The 19917-nt window shown below is 35.2% G+C and overlaps 1 protein-coding gene across 2 annotated transcripts; it reads right to left on the reverse strand.

Annotated features, from left to right (window-relative positions):
* Positions 1 to 2113: 2113 nt before the first annotated feature.
* LOC148307384 (pyrethroid hydrolase Ces2a-like) lies at positions 2114 to 19565 on the reverse strand. Of its 2 annotated transcripts, none has more exons than XM_088263419.1 (12): positions 17953 to 18284; positions 14671 to 14861; positions 12849 to 12941; positions 11876 to 12028; positions 10781 to 11019; positions 10072 to 10163; positions 9739 to 9929; positions 9497 to 9659; positions 8812 to 9150; positions 7934 to 8072; positions 3274 to 3488; positions 2114 to 2512 (listed from the first exon to the last, which is right to left on the reverse strand). In XM_088263419.1, the coding sequence occupies exons 2-12, from the start codon at positions 14845 to 14847 to the stop codon at positions 2370 to 2372; spliced, it is 1944 nt and encodes a 647-aa protein (XP_088119545.1). In that variant the 5' UTR covers positions 14848 to 14861; positions 17953 to 18284; the 3' UTR covers positions 2114 to 2369. The 2 variants fall into 2 exon arrangements, with proteins under 2 accessions (XP_088119545.1, XP_088119544.1); XM_088263418.1 differs by lacking the exon at positions 17953 to 18284 and adding an exon at positions 19469 to 19565 and having other exon boundaries at positions 2255 to 2512.
* Positions 19566 to 19917: the final 352 nt, after the last annotated feature.

Raw genomic sequence — 19917 nt, forward strand, 5'->3', positions numbered from 1 at the left:
TATTTTTAAACTACAATATCTTTCGATTATACACTTGTTTTTTACCACTTGAGTATCAATGGTATTAAACAAGTGTTTTATTTATAATTTAATCATGTCTTACGATAAAGTTAATGCCAAAATAATAAATAATATACAACTTTTTATTTACTGCCTTACAAAAAAATATTTTATCCTAATTTTCTAAAAATATTGTAATTTTTATTAATAATTTTACACAATACCCAATCAAGTAGCTGGTATTCCGTGTAAAAAAAAGAGTACAAAGGGTTAAATCTCATACCACCTTCACCACAATAGCGGTCTCTACTCCAACACACACTGTGTTGCCCAACAGTACTAAGAATGGGATTGATTTTATTCTATTATTCCTATCACTTAAGATAAACTGTAATTAATTAATTCACTTCTTTAATCATTGTAAGATAAACTGCATGAAAGGCCGGGGAAAAAGTGCATACAATTTAAAACAAAAAAGTACTACTCGCTTTATTGAAGGTATCCATGACACTTTTAATACTGGATGCTTTGTTATATGTCTGTGTTTATCTAAATGACATTTCAGTAAATTCTCGTAAACTCATAATTGTTTTTTTCCCTTCCAAATGGTATCTGTTGTCTTGGTTATAATTATAATAATAATAAAAACAATAAAACCATATCCGCTCCCTATGTGGAGCATATGGAGTCCACAAACTGTCTCTAGGCTTTTCTGTCGGGTGCCAACTCCCTTGCATCCTCCCAAGTCAGATCCGCGTCCCGAAGTTCTTACGAGAACTGCTGACGAATTGTCAGCAGTGGTCGTCCTGGACAGCGTGAACCTGATGCCTTGTAAAATAGGCAAGCTTAATTAAGACTCTCTAAGCGGAGTACATGGCCAAGCCTGAAACTGAATCGCCTCTTCTTGACGACAGTTGTGACCAAGATTTGCTGCATTCTACGCCTTATCTCTTCATTCCTCACAAAGCCAAACCACTACACGCCTGAAATTCTCCGCAGACACCTATTCTCAAAGCTCAGTACACGGTTGCTCTGGGCCCTTGTAAGGTGCCATGTTACACAGCCGTATAAGAGAACAGGAGCAATGCAGGTGTTGTGAAGGCGGCATTTGGTCTTCACCGAGTATAAATTAGATCTCCAGACAGCCTTCATACTGTTAAAACTGCGGACCCTGCGAGTCCTAATCGCACTACCAGTTCCTTCTGAAGGCTACCATTTTCAGTCACATACACTCCCAAGTACTTAAAACTCTCGACCCTTTCGATAAGCTGGTTACTCAACGGCAAGGGTTGTTGGGCATCTAGGCATGAGTTGTTGCACAACACATGGGTTTTTGCAACATTTGTTATAAGTCCCGTGTGCGTAGAATACCTATTTACCTTGTCGACGATTAATTGGAGACCCATGATGGAGTCATCTATTATAACAGCATCATCTGCATACTCTAGGTCGCATAGTTTCTGGGAGGGGGAGATGGTTATACCTCAGTCAGATGGCAATGACATTCGAAGAATGAAATCCACAAGGATGATAAAGAGAAATGGCGCAAAGACACAGCCTTGTCTGACTCCCGTAATAACTGTATAATAATAATTCCATTTATATAGGAATAATAATTAAAATAATACACGATAATGTTCATCTGTACATTTTTGTTATTCAAGTAAACTATTCCATATGAAATATAATTTAAACTAATTAAAACTAATATTATATTCAAATTGTTATGGATATTAATATCCTTACATATATACACTCAGACCTCGCTTTGCGTCGTTTTACTTTGCGTTTTTTCGAAGTTGCGTCGTAACTGAATTAGACTAATTTTCGCTATCTTTAATGTTTATATGATTTCCAATGGAAAATATCAATTCACTTTGCGTTGTTTCAATTTGCGTCGCGATATATTGGAACGTATCTACGACGCAAAGTGAGGTCTTAGTGTAATATGTACATCATTGGACAGCACAAACGGATTTTTAAATAATATTGACAATAAAAATGAAATATTCTCATGCAACACTCAAATCAATATTCAAATTCAAAATTTCAGTAATTTGCAAGGAAAACAAGAGTTTTAAAATCTCAAAAATAATCCTAATCTTATATAAACTTTTTTTCTTCTTTTGTCAATGAACAATTAAGATTATTCTTTAATCGCTTAAAATATATAAATTTTACACGGATTTGTATTTGAAAAGAGACCCCTATAAAAGTGGACACATACAAATAATATTTATGTGTGGATAAAGACTTGAGATATTTTATTTTTTATTTGTGTCAAGATTTATTAATTTATTAGCTCATAACTTGTTGCTGGTAATGTTATTTTGCCACGATCTTCCCGTGTTTGCGCTGTCCACGTGATGTCAGAATGTCCCGAAGTCCCTGCCGAGTTGGCGCTCCTTGGCAGTCCTCTTCAGCAGAATGACACACACTACAAGTAATACCACAAGAGCTAACACTAACCCCAAAAGTGTGTACATGGCATGTCTGATAGTATCATTTCCATCTGAAAAATGGCAAGGATGAAAAATTAAATCATAGAACATGTAGGTGCTTAAAACATTAAAATTAACATAGTAATATTTCCGAGGAAATCACTAGAATATTTTCCAAAAAAAAATACTCGGTCTAAAACAATTGAACAAATAGCGAGTTTTTAAATTTATGAAATGAATGCTGTTTTAATCATCCAAAAATGATTAATAATGGGATTTTTATGTCGCATGTTTCTCTTTTATTGTCAAACGGTTTGAACCGCATTTCTTCATCCATTATCTAAGCCAGTGTGGATTGTAAACATAGCCGGTGCACACAACATAGATGAGGGAGTTTTCATCGAGGAAGGAATACAGAAGTCTGTGCAATTACAGGACTTACAACATGTTATTAGCTGGTTTTAGTGATGGGTTTAAACATTCACAATTCTACATCATAACACTCAATTTTGAAAAGTTGTATTGATGTTTCTATTGATAACACAATTTATATTTTTGGGAAAATGAGAAATTTGGGTGATGTGTTTGTCAATCATGTCTAGAATGGTGACTGTTACACAGTGTATAAAGCATCCATATTCTCACTTCCATATTCTCAACTCATTAAAAACTTCTTGAAAGGAATGAAATAAAATTATGATTCTACTGTCGTTTATGGTTTGTTAGGGTCGAACGAGGCATGTACCACAAAATGAATAGCTCCTAAGTGGAGCAAAATCCAGCACTTAGGACAGACATTTGGACATTATATGTATTTGTGTTTGGTGTTTACCATCACTAATCCGGAGATGGTTAGTAGAAGTGCGCCCCTCTCTGTCCTGTGTTATATTGGCCACAGTCGGCAGCAGCTGGTTCCAGAAGGAGGCTGACTTGGACACCCCTGTTCCCTTCTCTTGTCTCCCTTCTCCGCTCCCCAAGCCCCTCACGTGCCTGTCTCGCGAGGTGTAAGGCTGCCAGGCATCGTACTGCCGAGGTGACATGGGATATCTGCGCATATTTAATACTTAATTTTATTTTTAAGTGCATACTTACATAAAAAGGGTATTATTGAACATCGATCATCAAACACTAATTGTATGAAATTATTTCTTCAAGCATAGTTATGGTTTCCCCCTCTTGATCCCCACCTTGTCGCGGTGAGGGGGCTTGCGTGCCTCAGTGATTCACCAGGCTATGGCGGTAGTCTAACTACCAGAAGGGTCTCCCATGCCAAGCAGGTTGGTGAAGAGAGGCCAGACAAAGCGGGAAACAAGGTTGAGCCAACCTGGTGAGGGGTCCTCGGACCTCAGGCCTCGGGAGCGCAGGGCCAATCACTCTGCCTCCCTAAACCCTTTGATTACGATAAGTCCACGAAATGCCTCGGACACCGGCTTCTCTGGCACCCCCCGACCCGGCTGTGGTATTAGGACTGCGCTCACTAAACGGCTCCTATCCAACAATTCATCTTTCCGGATTGGAACGTACAATGTGCGGACAATGCAGGTCCACGGTAAAGATATTCACGCGACTCGTATCATGGATGACTACAAGTTAGACATCCTAGGACTGAGCGAGTCGCGATGGAAAGGATCTGGAAAGAGGTTGTTGGATAGTCACATGTGTCTGCACTCCGGCCAAGAACGATATCACCGTCAAGGGGTGGCAATTCTCCTTTCAGAAAGAGCAGCAAAGTGCTTGCTTAGTTGGGAACCAATTTCTGAAAGGCTTATACGCGTCACCCTCCAAACGGCCGATAGTTCTGTCACTGTCCTTCAGTGCTACGCGCCTACCGAAATTGCAGATGTCCAAACAAAAGATGCCTTTTACGACTCTCTCCATGCGGTCATCGCCTCTCTCCCAAGAAGAACCCGCGTGGTAGTATTGGGAGATTTCAACGCGAGAGTCGGAACAGACCCATCACTTGCCCCAACGGTGATGGGAAGGCACGGCTATGGGCAAGCCAATGACAATGGAGAAAGACTGGTCGAGTTCGCTAGTATTAACGACCTTGTCATTGGCGGTACGCTATTTCCCCATAAGTCCATCCATAAGTACACCTGGACCTCCCCTGATGGACGAACAAGAGCGCAGATAGATCACGTCCTCTATGGACGTGCTAACCGGCGAGAGCTCCTCGATGTCAGGTCCTACAGAGGGGCCGACATTCATAGTGATCACGAGTTACTCGTCGGAAGAATCTGTCTGCAGCTCAAACGTCTGCCGAGATGTCCTCGGCGGAAGAGAATCAACTTAGACAAGTTGAAGAGTGCCGAAATAAGATTGAGATTCGAGGAAACGGTCGGACAACGTGCCCAGCAAGAAACCGATCCTCAGTCCATTTATGTTGACTCAATTGAGGCGCAGTGGGCTAGTCTCAAATCGGCTCTCAACTCTTCCGCCAATGAGGTTCTTGGCCCCAGGATAGGAGAAAGACCCCATTGGATGTCAGATGAGACTTGGGGAAAGATAGCTGAGCGCGCTCACTTAAAAGCACTGAGGGACAGTGAAAGTGACCCCTTCCAACTGGACACCCTCAGAGATGACTACAGGCGCCAAGATCGTATAGTCAAACGATCATGTAGACTCGATAAGCGCCGTCATCTCGATTCTCTTATTGTAACGGCGGAACATGCTGCCCAAGGAAATGACACGCGGAAATTATTCCAAATTACAAGAAAGATCTGCGGAAAGAATTCGATAACCCCTGGAGCTGTGAAAAACACAAATGGAGTTATCGAATCTGACGCGGATCGTATAAAGGAAATATGGCGTGATCATTTCCACAGGGTCTTGAATCGCCCTCCTCCACCAATCATCCTCGATATTCCCTCGGAGGCTGCGTCAAGCATTCCGCGGGCGGTCGCCATACCTGATGGTCCACCGACACAGGCGGAAATTATAGCTGCCGTGTCGAAATTGAAAAATGGGACTGCCCCTGGTGTTGATGGTATCCACCCGGAATTCTTGAAATGCAGCGTTACTGGCATTATTGGCCCTTTACACCAATTAATGTCCAGTGTGTGGGAAGAAGAGCGATGCCCTAGAGACTGGGTAAATGGGGAGATTACCGTGTTACATAAGAAGGGTGATCCACTCAACTGTGACAACTACCGCGGCATTACGCTACTCAGCGTACCTGGGAAGGTGCTTGCCCACGTAATCTTGCAGAGAATCCGAGCCCCCATTATGCAGGTCCTCAGAGAAAACCAGGCAGGGTTTCTGCCTGGCAGGTCCTGTGCGGATCAAATCCATAATATTCGCCACATTCTACAGCAGAGCCAGGAATTTAACAGTTCTCTGGCGATGTGTTTTGTAGACTATGAGAAAGCGTTTGATAGTCCGCACAGGCCCACACTCTGGAAAGTACTGGAAGCTTATGGGGTGCCTGCGAAATTAGTGGAGCTAATTAAGTCCCTTCACCTCAATAGTGAATGCCGTATGAGAGTTGACGATGTTGTCACGGATTGGTTTGGGGTCTCTACCGGAGTCAGACAAGGCTGCGTCCTTGCGCCGTTTCTCCTCATCATCCTCATGGATTTCATTCTTCGAAAGTCATTACCATCTGACCGAGGTATAACCATCTCCCCCTCCCGGAAACTCTGCGACCTAGAGTACGCAGATGATGCTGTTTTAATTGATGACTCCGTCGAGGGTCTTCAATTAATCGTCGACAGGGTAAATAGGTACTCTACGCACATGGGGCTAACAATAAATGTTGCAAAAACCCATGTGTTGTGCAACAGCTCATGCCTAGATGCCCAACAACCCTTGATGTTGAGTAACCAGCGCATCGAAAGGGTCGAGAGTTTCAAGTACTTGGGAGTGTACGCGACTGAAAATGGCAGCCTTCAAAAGGAACTGGGAGTGCGATTAGGACTCGCAGGGTCCGCATTTAACAGTATGAAGGCTGTCTGGAGATCGGATTTATACTCGGTGAAGACCAAATGCCGCCTATACAATGCCTGCATTGCTCCTGTTCTCTTATACGGCTGTGAAACATGGCACCTTACAAGGGCCCAGAGCAGCCGTGTACTAAGCTTTGAGAACAGGTGTCTGCGGAGAATTTTAGGCGTGCGGTGGTTTGACTTTGTGAGGAATGAAGAGATAAGGCGTAGGACGCAGCAAATCTTGGTCACAACTGTCGTCAAGAAAAGGCGATTCAGTTGGCTTGGCCATGTACTCCGCATGCCCCCTGAGAGCCTTAATCAAGCTTGCCTCTTTTACAAGGCATCAGGTTCGCGCCGCCCAGGACGACCACTGCTGACAATTCGTCGGCAGTTCTCGTCAGAACTTCGGGACGCGGATCTGACTTGGGAGGATGCAAGGGAGCTGGCAGCCGACAGAAAAGCCTGGAGACAGTTTGTGGACTCCATATGCTCCACCTAGGGAGCGGATATGGTTTATTATTATTAGTTATGGTTTGGTTCAAGTTTAACTCCGCATAAATGAAACTAGATTTATATTGAGACTGCTCCGGTCTAAATATTGATGTAGTTAATTTTTTATACTAAAGTTAAAAGCAGCAGTAACGCTTTAACCTATTTTGAGACGTATGCAATTTAGAAATTGCATTTTTTATTTTTGGCATTTATTTACGAGATCTTAGTAGCACAAAATGGAAGTACAGAATCAGCAAAAATCAAAAGTAATTGCTTTTTGATAATAATATTTAATTTCAAGATCTCAATGCTAAGATTATAGTTTCCCTAGCAATATGAAATACTTCTATAGTGTAGTGATCAACACGTTTGGCTACTATGCTTGAGTTCCTTGGTTCAATTACCTAGTGATTTTTCAGTCAAATATTTATTTAATATTACCCTGAAGTGCAGGATAGATAACATTGCCTTCGTGAGATTAATGATTAAGATAACATCGCTTTAATATGTTGTAGTGGCCTACACACTATTGGGTGCGTATAAAGGTAAACAGAAAAAGAAGAATCTAATATACGGACCACATTTGATACGGATAAGGGAAAGGGAAAGAAGCGTAATATTTCAGTGAATTTTTCGTATGAAAATGGATTGATATCTCAATGAATACAATGGAACGTCGGACATCCAAACTAATCGGGGCTGTGGCCTGTTCGGATTTGGAAAAGTAATTAAATATACAATGTAAAAAAAAGAGACATTCGAGTTAGCAGCACCTCGCGAACTATAGTACTTGAGTAGCAATACAGGTGTACTTTATAGTACTGTGTACTTTATGTACTTGTTAATAAATTTGAAACAAAAATAGGTTATACCTGCATATAATAATAATAATAATAAATGTGTTCTTCAGTCTCTGAGTGTTTTTTTATAAATGTTTTCCTACAAGTATTTCTCATCAAAATCTTGTTCGGATTTCCACTGTATTATTTAAAAAGGAAATAGGTGTAAAAAAATATTACTGAGAGATAATGAAATAAGATCAAGACAAATTAGTATTGATAAAGCATGATTTACCCAAACTTAATGAATTCCGCCCACATTACTCTCATTCGTTTACTTAGTCTCTCTTCTTGTTGGGTTAGCCTTCTCCGAGTTAACTGCTGGAATAGAGTTGGTCCGAAGAGATACGGGAGATCTGAAGTATGTGCAGCACCTAATATGTTTAAAAATATTGTTTTAAAATTGCCAACAAATGATTAAGGGAGCTGTAGAAAATTGTAGTCCATTTTATAAATCTCCATAGAATTTAAAAATTGGATTTGGCTTGCAATTGAGTCAGTAAAAGAGTTTATGTCGGGTTATCGTCCTGTGTTTAGTGTCCGGACTCTAATGGGGATTCTGAGGCTTAGGAACTCACCTGAAAGTAGTATTAAATTGACATATTTGCACATTTTATCAATAAAACCCTGTTTTTCCTAAGATAATAATGTATGTATGAATACTTAAATATTTCTATTAAAATGAATTTTAACTGAATTCAGGTTTGATTGATAATTATTACGATAATTAAAATGATAATTGATACTGCAGATCGATTAATATCTAATGATTAAGAGTGATTTGTGGTCCTGCGGTTAGTATCCCAGATTCTGAGTAAGAGTTTCTGAATTCGAGCCCGCTCAAACACAAGTTGATTTCTATTTTTAATAAAAGTCTGCTGAGGTTTTCATTGATGAATGCAGTATGAAATTAAAATATTTGAGGATATAATTTTGTTTCTTCTTTTTATGAACAAAATATTCAAAATGGATTTCAAGAAAGAGTGGTATAATTAAATAAAAATGGATAGGTGACCACAAAGTGACTGCCGAATCAATTAATGAAATTTTTGTATTTAATAAGAATACAAATGTTTATCTTTAATATGTAGGTACATATGTAATACACCAAACCTGTTATATTTAACTGTTTTCCATTAAGATCAACACCGCCATTCTCTTGATATTGGTAAACATAAAGAGGTTTCGCTGTCTTCACGAGATAAGATAGCAGTTTGTCATGTGGAGCTTCAAACTGACTCTCGGAATACAAGTACAGGAGTTGTTTGAGAAGACCCCATGAATCTCCTTCTTTAGTTTGATCAATGTATTCCCATTTAATTATCTCTCGAATTTGTTTTGCATTGATACTTGATGTTAGTTTGTGTGATGCCATGATATTGGGTATTGCCGTATAGTCAATGTAGTGTCGAAGCTGATGATAACCTTGACGCGCTAAATCTTGCCAATGCTCTGGAATGGGAAATAGTATGAAATTAAAGATATGTGATTGTCTATAATTAAACACCAGATTTAACCCTAAGGTCTATTACATTAATATATCTTGACATCAGGGGTTATTGCAGTCGTTGAGTGCAATCAAATAAAAAATGGTGTTCAAATTAGAAGCTGAAATAATATTTTATGCCTCTCCTATAGTAAAATAATATAAATTAAAATAAAATTTAAAGAATTCTCACCTGCAGTCAGAAGAAAAAAGGTACATATTTACTTCACAAAGTTATAGCTTCATATAATAATAATAATATAATAACCATTTGCCTATGATTCTTTAATATCAGGTAGGCATATTATTTACCTATTGAGTCGGTGGCCTCGAAATTGGTAAGTCCAGTTAGAATAGGTATTTGATGAAAATTTCCTGAAGAAACAGCCAGGGAGGGATTAACTGGAATAAACCTATCTTTTTCCTCTAAAAAACTGTCGACTGTCGGAATCATAACATCTGTCCAGTTACCTGTCTACAAACAACATCAATTTCGTTAAATTACCCAATAGAAATATTTTGATTATTTTCATACAAACAAAGTAAACACTTACTTGATATTGAGTTTTAAAAGCCTTCAAAATATCGTTGCTTGATTTTTCTCTTAGGCATAGAATCATTTCCTTAGGCGAGTCAAAGAAACATCCCAAAATAGATGCAATTATTCTAGAAGGACGTGTCACATCTCTTTCGGTCCAAAATGGTCCCAGATTAGCTGACATTATAATGGCACGTGAGAACAAAGCTGAAATGTAGAGATGGGTAATTTTAAATAATGTATGTTATTTCAAATAGTCTATATGGTTTTACGTTGAAACAGATGTATCTTCCAAGTTGTTTACTGCATAATTATTTTGTCAGCAATATGAATGAATTAATGAAATAACCTTTTGTTCTTGGAGAAATCATATGGTAAAGCACGCTCGTACCACCCGCTGAATGTCCCAAAAGAGTAACCTTTTCAGGATCTCCGCCAAATCTTAAAAATAAATTTAAAATGTTTATATTTTAGTATATTACTGATGTTTTCATTCCTTTACAGTATTGATGAAGATTTGTGATTGAATTCATGAATAAACTTATGGAAATATTAAATTATACTGTAAATTAAAGTATATGCAGTAGTATTATTATACATAGGTACCGTAGAACGGGGCTACTTGAACTTTGATGTGTTACTTGAGCCCAGTACAATTTTTTTTTTTAGATCATGGTATTGATTCAAGTGTCGTGACAATAAGTGTCACCTGTCAGGGAAACAATGAATCATGTCGATACATTTATTATTGTAGACCAAATACAGATTTAAATATTTTTTTGTACTGGGCTCAAGTAACACATCAAAGTTCAAGTTCTACTGTACTTTTCTACTTTTTAAAAAAAATGGGAGTTACGTTTTTCACTTCTTCGTTTTTGTCTCAAGTGTTCAGTGTTCAAAGCAATCAGTCGACCATGGTCGATTAAAAGCGAAATCACTCCAGCCAGTGATAACTGGTACTCACTATAAAACTTATCTTAGTTATTTTTTAATGGTATTTAATTTGTGATGGTATGATTTTATGTGTTTTAATGGTATGATTTTAAAATTCAAAAGACCTTTCAATGTTCTCTCGGACCCACAGCATGGCATAGTACTGATCAAGCAGGCCGAGGTTACCGCGCGCCTCCAGAGCTCCCAAACAGAAGAATCCAAAGACGTTCAAGCGGTAACTGGCGCTCACTACCAGCAGACCCTCGGCTGCTAAGTCCTGGCCTGGTAAATCTTGCGGACCAGAGCTGGACCAATCACTGTAGAATACTATCACAACTGGCAGTTTGCCAAATCGCTGCTCATTCTATAATTTAAAAAAAATGTTCCTAATATACATGTATAGTATTGCCCCTCAGTATTTGCAGTTTCATGTAATTTAGCAAACTTGAAAGCAAAGGCAATTACTTCAATCCAGGCATTCCTACTTCTTCTCTTCCGCACCCCAATGATGCATAGGGCACTGCATCATATAAACGCAGTGTTATCTTGATCATTAACACATGAAGGAAAGGAGATCAGAAATCCCCTTTAGGTACCAGTCCAGGGTATTGAAAGCTGTCCCACCGCATGCCTAGATTTGATACAGAAGCATCTAGGCTTCCTGACAGATTTGCTCTTGCAAAGCAATTTTGTTTTAACTTGGGCAATTTATTGAAAATGTGAAACAATATAAAATTGTATCCCAATTTTACTGTGAATTTACATTTAAAAGCTTTCAATATAGCTGTCACTGCCAATCTAAATAAATAAAAAATTGTAAATCCGTCACCAAATTTTCTAGAAGTACCAGTCCAGAGTAATATTGAACAAATATTGGAGTGAAATATTACTTATATATTTAAACCCCACCTAGGAATCAAACCCGGGACCTCCAGTACGGTAGCCGAGCGTGCTGACCATTACACTACGGAGGTGGACATTCCACGTTTTTGAAAGGTTAACTCATTGAATTCTCAATATTTACAACCTTTTATAGGAAAGTAACACTTTGCACATACTGAGGGATGCCTGTACAACAAAAAGCACAAAAATATAACAAATCAGGCACACATCACGTTTTAATGTATTGATGCTGATTATATTTAAATTGTTCAATTCATTCATTACTTGATTTATTATGATAAGGTGAGATTTTATTGTGATAAAACAATGTAGCTTACATCTGGAGCCCAAATATTAAGATACAAGCAGTCTTCACTGTGTTTCCGTGATGCCGGAGCCCCTTCGGGTGTAGTCCGCTGGAGCTGGAGACATGGAGGACCAAAGTCCTGAGCAAACAGGGTACGCTGCCATCCTTTGTGCTTTTCTGGAGGCTACATATTCAAAAATATACTTAAGTTAATCTTCCATTACAATATTGTGCTATTAAACATAAAGAAAAGAAAGATAAGAGTGCATTGGCTGTTTTATGAGCTAGAGAAATACAAAATAATGCATATTATATTACAATTGAAAGTAGAAGGTAAATGCAACATACGTAGAAGACGTGCATCCCGGCTTAAAAACCTTGAGATAATGGTTCCTCTGTAGTACTAAGTCATTGTTTAGAGTGGTTACAGACGATAATCGCCATGATGATTACTGACTGTCAGCGAGTATGAGTATGCAACCTCGAGTGCCCTACCTATCGCTGCTATTCTCCTTTTAAAATCTACATTCCTCTTATCCTTGCTTTCCAATATATAGGTAATTTTCTAATCCCTAAGTATCTTTCACTCTTAGATTCAAGAATCTGGAGCTAATCACTATGCCTTCATATAATTGATCATCAAAGTAGAGTGCGTTGATCTGAAGGTGCCCAATACATCACGGCTGTCTAAACTCAAAAACAGTAAGGGACATTTTTTAAAATCATTTTTGTACTAAGTAGGATTCTACTTAGTCCAAAAATGCAAAAAAAACCTACCACAAAAAAATGTCCCTTACTGTGTTTTAAGTTTGGACAGCCGATCACTCAGTGCAGATAGGAATCAGAATAAAAATATTAATTGGGTTCACGACTAAGTATTATAAAACTTTATTTCTTTCTATTTACTATCAATGCAGTATTTGATGTCTAGTATGGTAGGATTTCAGATAAATTTACATACGTGGTAAGATCTACATAATAAATGTATTTAAAATTATTACTACCGCAAATCTCAATCTTCCTGTTGGAGCTGCAGCATAAGGTATACCCAAGAATGCATCTATGGGAATTCTGGAAGATTCGGGATATATCTTAACCTGTCAACAGGTAAAAATCACAATTATTAGATATCCGACCCACTGTGACATTTCAAATTGCATCATAAAACTTCATTAATTATGTTTTCTAAAAGGTCTCTATTTCAATTGGTGATTTAAATATGTACATTTTAATTTTTATTCCTTTTTTATTTATAAGTTTTTTTTTTTTAAATTCATGTGTTTATATTCAAAATTCAATTCTGTGTTTCTCAAATTATTAAAGACACAAAATTTTCAAGGTCATTTTCAACAGTCTTTTTCATAAGGACAATTTTTCTAAGATATTGATTTATAAGGTAAAAAAAATAAAATGATCATGTTTGAAGAAAATTACACAAAGTTTTATTTTAAATAATGTAAGATGACGAAAGTAGAATGAATTTAAAAAAAACGTAATAAAAAAAATGCTTTCATTCAAAAGCTTACTCTTAACTCTTACCACTCTGTAGGCCAGACATTCTGGCCCGTATGATTCTAGTAGGCAGCTCCGTGGGCCACAATGTCTGGCCCGGCGCAGGTATAATTTTAATCATTGATTTCTCTATCACCCAAGTATATTCTAACAAAAAATATTTGAGATAAATGCGATTAATCATCGCAACATATTGAATTAACCAACATTTCTTCAATAAAACTTTCCTTTACTTAGATATAATCTAGGAAAAATAGATGATCATTTTGGATGATAGAATATTTGTCATACGCTAATATTTTTGGGACAGTCAGTCGTTATCCTTAATTTATGACGGTTCTCCAAGGATACTCTTACTTTTTGTGACCATATTTTTTCGTTTTGTGGAGCTATTATATTTAAAAATTTTGTAAAATAACAGTTAAAATAACAGAAATTGTATTTTATGTGTTTATAATAAATATTTTATAGTTAATCCGCCATGGAAAACGATGAAAGTTACACTTTCAAGTTCGGTTATAAAAACGAATAGTCATATGAATTGCCAGACAGAGTATCCCAAAATAAGGGAACCAAAATATTTATTTTAATGGTAGAAAAACGTCACATTTTTTGATCAGAGTAACTGATAAGTTATGAGAAAAAATGGTCAGAGTGGAAAAGGTTAAAGGTAGGGTTTTCTATAGGAGTGTGCGACAAGTGAGACCACACAGGGCCTCGCACTAAAAGAATATATTAGTGCTAGGAAGTAATCAAATAAATAAAAAAAAAAATATATATATATATATATATAAATATATATATATATATATATATATATATATATATATATATATATATATATATATATATATATATATATATATATATATATATATATATATATATATATATATATATATATATATATATATATATATATATATATATATATATATATATATATATATAATACATATATATATATATATATATATATATATATATATATATATATATATATATATATATATATATATATATATATATATATATATTATATATATATATATATATATATATATATATATATATATATATATATATATATATATATATATACATATATATATATATATATATATATATATATATATATATATATATATATAAATGAATCTTATTAAAAAAAATTGGAGACGGTCTTTTTTGGGTAATCGACCTCGCAAAACTTCCCAAAGACCCGATAGCCTTGCTGTCTCTAGAGATGGTGCTACTTAAAAACACTGGTTCTTTACCCCTGATATAATCAAAAGACTCTTTGGCTTAGCTTACCCCCACTATGGCTCCCTGGTTGATGACAACGGTCGGTTCCTGAGCTCCTCTCACTAGCGACAGCAGCAGAGAGCACAGCAGATAGTGAAAGAGGGCGGATAGTACGGGGTAACGCAAGGAGTGCGGCGGGGGGAGGGGGCACGATGACGTCACCAGCCATTTCATCGAGCAGCACATCACGATTTGCTCACCTATGTGATCATTTACAGTTTAACGCTTAAAAATTAAATATGGGTCAGGAGCAATAAAGAAATACATATTTAATTTACAACATTTTGAGTGTGTCCAAATACTTGTTCACAAAATCTGGATTATCTCCAATTACAGGAGTTATTTTCATATTATTTTTTGACATCTCATCAAAGATGAAGAAGAATATGGAAGTCTGGGCATTTACTTTAAAAAGCTTCTTTACATCTCACCAATAGATGTCTCTAGTGAAGTTCTAGTGATTCAAGAACAAGGTTTCTAAATTGGTTCATATATATGGAACTTCCATGAGTAGTGATTATAGTAACTTTAAACATAAAGAGTAAATCCACTCACAAGTAGGCATAGGCTATGAAACTTTTAAAGTTGAAGCCTGAGTAGGGACATGATAAACGGTGTTGCATAAGCCGTAGCTAGATTTCAGAGTCACTTGGACGTTAGGTAATAATGAGTAGTGTGGTTGTCAATAATGGGTAGAATTGGTGAATGTTACACGTGTGTAAAGTGATCACTTAAACCAGCCTATGACGGTCGTCAGCCCCGTAAATGCCCAGACTTCCATATTCTTCTTCATCTTTGATGAGATGTCAAAAAATAACATATTTAATTTGATGAACAACAAATATTTTTGCATAATATTGCACCTACATAAAGGTATTTTCTAGGTCTAGGAGAGCGTAGGATAATTAAATATAAAGAGAAGTTAAAACATTTCATTCAGTAGAGAATTGATACCCAGGGCTGGGATTCCATATGAACGTCAACGTTTTATCTTCGTAGTGTAGATAATTTATTTTTGCTCGTATTCTGTTGAACAAAAAAATTATTTTTTCTTCAGTTTCTTTCATTTCCTGACTGAACATATTTATAAATGTCAGTTAAAGCACACTACGTAGTTAAATCAGTAGCTTCAATATAGAATTGAACATATATCTTCTTCAAACCATTATTCACACCCCAATGGTGCATAGGGCACTGCATAATATAAACGCAGTGTTATCTTGATCGTTAACACAAGAAGAAAAGATGAGCAGCCCTCCTCTTCAGGTACCAGTCCAGGGTAACATTGAATAATTATTGGAGTAAAAAAATCACTAATATTTATTTCCACCCTCCCCTGGGAATCGAACCCGGGACCTCCAGAACTGTATCCAAGCCTGCTGACCGCTCTACGGAGGCGTACAAATATGTACATTTAGATATTTAAATCGATTATAATATTTTTATTGACATGCAAAACATTATTGATAGCACATATTTCAATATTGAGAGTTAACTTGTGTAATTCAAATAATCTAAATAATAATAACAATGTAACGACAATAAATTATGTGGCAGATAATAGCTTCACGCTTCAGGAATCGGGTATTAAATCCTACTATCCTACATAATTTATTTTAAAATGATTACATACTCCTATGAAGTACAGCTTAATTAATTGCAAATATAATATATGTGTAAATGTAATTCCATTTTCGTTGTAACGTATATTTATAGGAGTATATAGTAAGCTAGGAGTGTATGTCAGGACAGACGAGTGTGTCGTTCCATCCTCTCTGCCAACGCCTTCAGGGAAATGGCGTGATGGTAGTAGTAGTAGTAGAAGTAGTTAGATAAAAGTTACGAGTGACTATGTGACGTAAATTAACGTTATTTAAAAATGACTTCTAACGTGTAGGGTGTATATTTTTTCTAAAAATTAAACACTTAAAAAAAATATTAATTTCCAATGAATACTACAGTAAGTACTTGATAAAAACATTATACCTATTTATAATAAGAATAATTTATCATGAAAATTTTTCTTGAAAAAGTTGGAATGAGAGAAAATATTTTATTTCATGAATATTCTACGTGTATATGGAATTCGATTGGCAGAAATTTATTTGTAATGTTATTTAATGAAAAAAGTGGATAGTTTATATTTGAAGCACCAACTTTGTGATTTTCCATTTTATAATTAAAATGTAACTTTGTTTTAAAATCAGGAGTCGTGATAAAGAAGCGGTTAGCTTCGAAATTGGTAGACATTATAATTATGTTATAATAATATATTTATAGTGATTTTAAAACAAAGTGTTTTTCGAAATCTGTATTTTTTGTCATACTGAAAAAAAAAAGTTATTTCTTGATTTATCTACGAGTTTATGGAAATATATCGGCACAAATAATATAAATTTCTAATGTTAGGTGGAATTAATTTTTGACATCTCAACATATATGAAGAAGAATATGGAAGTCTGGGCGTTTAATAAGGCTTACCACCATCATAGGCTGGTTTAAGAGATCACTTTACGCACGAGTAGCATTCACCAATTCTACCCATTATTGACAACCACACTACTCAAATTCTTGGAAGTTCTATATATATGAACCAATTTTGAAACATTATTCTTGAATCACTTGAACTTCACTAGAGACATCTATTGGTGAGATGAAAAGAAGCTTTTTACTAAGCTTTTAATAGCATGTGAGGTCCAAATCCTGGATTTTAATCACACACATGAGAAACGCCAGAAAATATAATTTTCATTTTTATTACTTAAGCTTATAATTTGACCAGATAATTTATTTACAACATTTATTATTATTATCATATGTAGGTATAACCTAATTTTGTTTAAAATTTATTGAAAAGTTCATAAAGTACACAGTACTGTACCTGTATTGCTACTCAAGTACTGTAGTTTGCGAGGTGCCGCTAACTCGAATGTCTCTATTTTTTACACAGTATATTTAATTGCCTTTCCAAATCCGAACAGGCCACAGCCCCATGATTGACAAATTGATTGTTAAGTGATCTCTCAAACAAGCCTATGACGGTCGTAAGCCCCGTAAATGCCCAGAGTATCATATTCCTCTTCATCTATGCTGACATGCCAAAAAATAATATGAAAAATAACTCCTATAATTGGAGATAATCCTGATTTGAGAACAAGTATTTGGGCACACTCAAAATGTTGTTAATAGTCAACATAGTGTTTTTCTACATTTCTATTATTTGTCACACTGGCCAAGATGTAACAATGAATTGTAATAAATAAATACAAACAATTTAATGCAATAACTTACTGGTAATTGATCCTTACACAGAAACATGAAAAACAACAGAATGATCACATTATGCTTAGTACCGAAAACATATAGTTTATTTTTCTAAATAATTTTTAAACTGGATAGCATTTCAATAATTATTGTGTTTGCAATAAATTTCGTGTTAAATTTAAAATAAAATGCGTACTGAATTTTTATTTTTGATGTTAGTGGTAATTTTGATTTTCCAGTTAAGTTAAATCGTGTATTATTGATGGCGAAACGGTATTAAACGCGCTTTATGTACGTATCGAAAAAAATAGTCTAATATTAATAAAACGTGCATTATTTACAAAGAACAATGCTACACTGAATGTGTAACAGGTAATGGTAACCTGGCTGCGACATTTCAACTTTTCCGCCGCTTCTTCAACTGTAGATGATATTTTTAAAAGTTAAACGTTTATTTTTATCAATTTATCGAGATGTGATTCAAAACAAATACGTATTGTGATTTCATCTTAAATAAAAATGCATGTATCGCTCACTCCTTTCAAGAACGTCATAAATAAAAAAACTTGATTTTTCAGGAGAAAATTTTAAATGTTTAAAAATATAACACAATGTATTAAAAATAAATATCAAGCAACTTGTTGAACTTTTTACTGTGCGAAAGATCTTTTTAGGTAAAACCTGAAGGTTTATTCTCCATTTGTTAAATGAGAATTTTTTTTTTTAAACAATACATTTTCTTCAAAATGCAAAAACAAAATTTTCTGCCCTATAGCGGGTAAATATTAACTTAAAAATATGCCTCTTTTGCTGGTATATAGTTTTATACATTTTCGGCGCATTCCGAAAACATGCGTAACTGAAAATTGACGATTTTTGATTTATGACGTTCTTGAAAGGAGTGAGCTGTATATATATATATATTTATATATATATATATATATATATATATATATATATATATATATATATATATATATATATACTATATATATATATATATATATATATATTTATATTTATATATATATATAAATATATATATATATATATATATATATATATATATATATATATATATATATATATATATATATATATATATATATATATATATATATATATATATATATATTATATTTATAAATAAATATATATATATATATATATATATATATATATATATATATATATATATATATATATATATATATATATATATATATATACATACTGCTTCAGTTAAATCAGACTTGACCATCTACCAACGCGATCAATTAAAAAAGCTAAGAGAGGAATTGGCAGAAAGAATGGGAAATGGGGAGGCAGATATAACTTTTGTCAAAATTAATTGTCAAAATTAAAATAAAAACTAAAAAAAACGGTTTAAAAATCACGTACACTAAAATTAGTAATACGTGCATCAGCTTAAATATTTGTATTTTAAATAAACCAGCTTCAAATTGTAGTTTAAGTTGATGATGATACTAAAAATAAAAATAAGCTGTTTTAATTGTTTTCATAATAAATAACGTTTACAAACCACAGCGCGATGATGCAGTAGTTAGCCGCGGAGGGAACTCTTCCGGTCTGGCCATTGTGGTACTTCCGGTCCTACCATGGCCGCTACCGTTGGCTGCTCACTGCTCACTGCTCACTGTCCACTGCCCACTGCCCAGGCTACAGCCACTAGCTTACCGGGATTTGCCGGTCATCATAAATTCTCTGAAAACTATATCTAGTATCTGAGATTTTATGATCATAAAATAATTTTCACCCTATGCCCTATACCTGATTTAAGTGATAGGGCTACGTAACCTGGTTTTGCTAATATTTTTAGAGGATTTGTTTTACAATTACATGGAATACTCAAATCCGCGACGCTATTTTCAAAGCTTTTGCGAAGTTTTGAGAACTCAGCTATTCAAACCACGGCGTTGAAGGGCGCCTGTCGATAGGCGTTTAGGCTAAAAATAACATTTTCAGTAATTG

This window comes from Brachycentrus maculatus, unplaced genomic scaffold (assembly GCF_059751285.1).
Source record: "Brachycentrus maculatus isolate JH-2025_06_01 unplaced genomic scaffold, ASM5975128v1 h1tg000199l, whole genome shotgun sequence".
In the NCBI taxonomy this organism is placed as follows: Eukaryota; Metazoa; Arthropoda; class Insecta; order Trichoptera; family Brachycentridae; genus Brachycentrus; species Brachycentrus maculatus.

Bases quoted from the DNA above. Each gene is read 5' to 3' on its own strand.
- LOC148307384 (XM_088263418.1), bottom strand. From the start codon at position 19,523: ATGGCCAGACCGGAAGAGTTCCCTCCGCGGCTAACTACTGCATCATCG. The intron at 14,862-19,468 runs GTTTGTAAACGT...ATGATCACATAG, and splicing joins TACTGCATCATCGCGCTGTG to GTGAGCAAATCGTGATGTGC. The intron at 12,029-12,848 runs GTAGTAATAATT...TTGAATATGTAG, and splicing joins CAGGAAGATTGAGATTTGCG to CCTCCAGAAAAGCACAAAGG.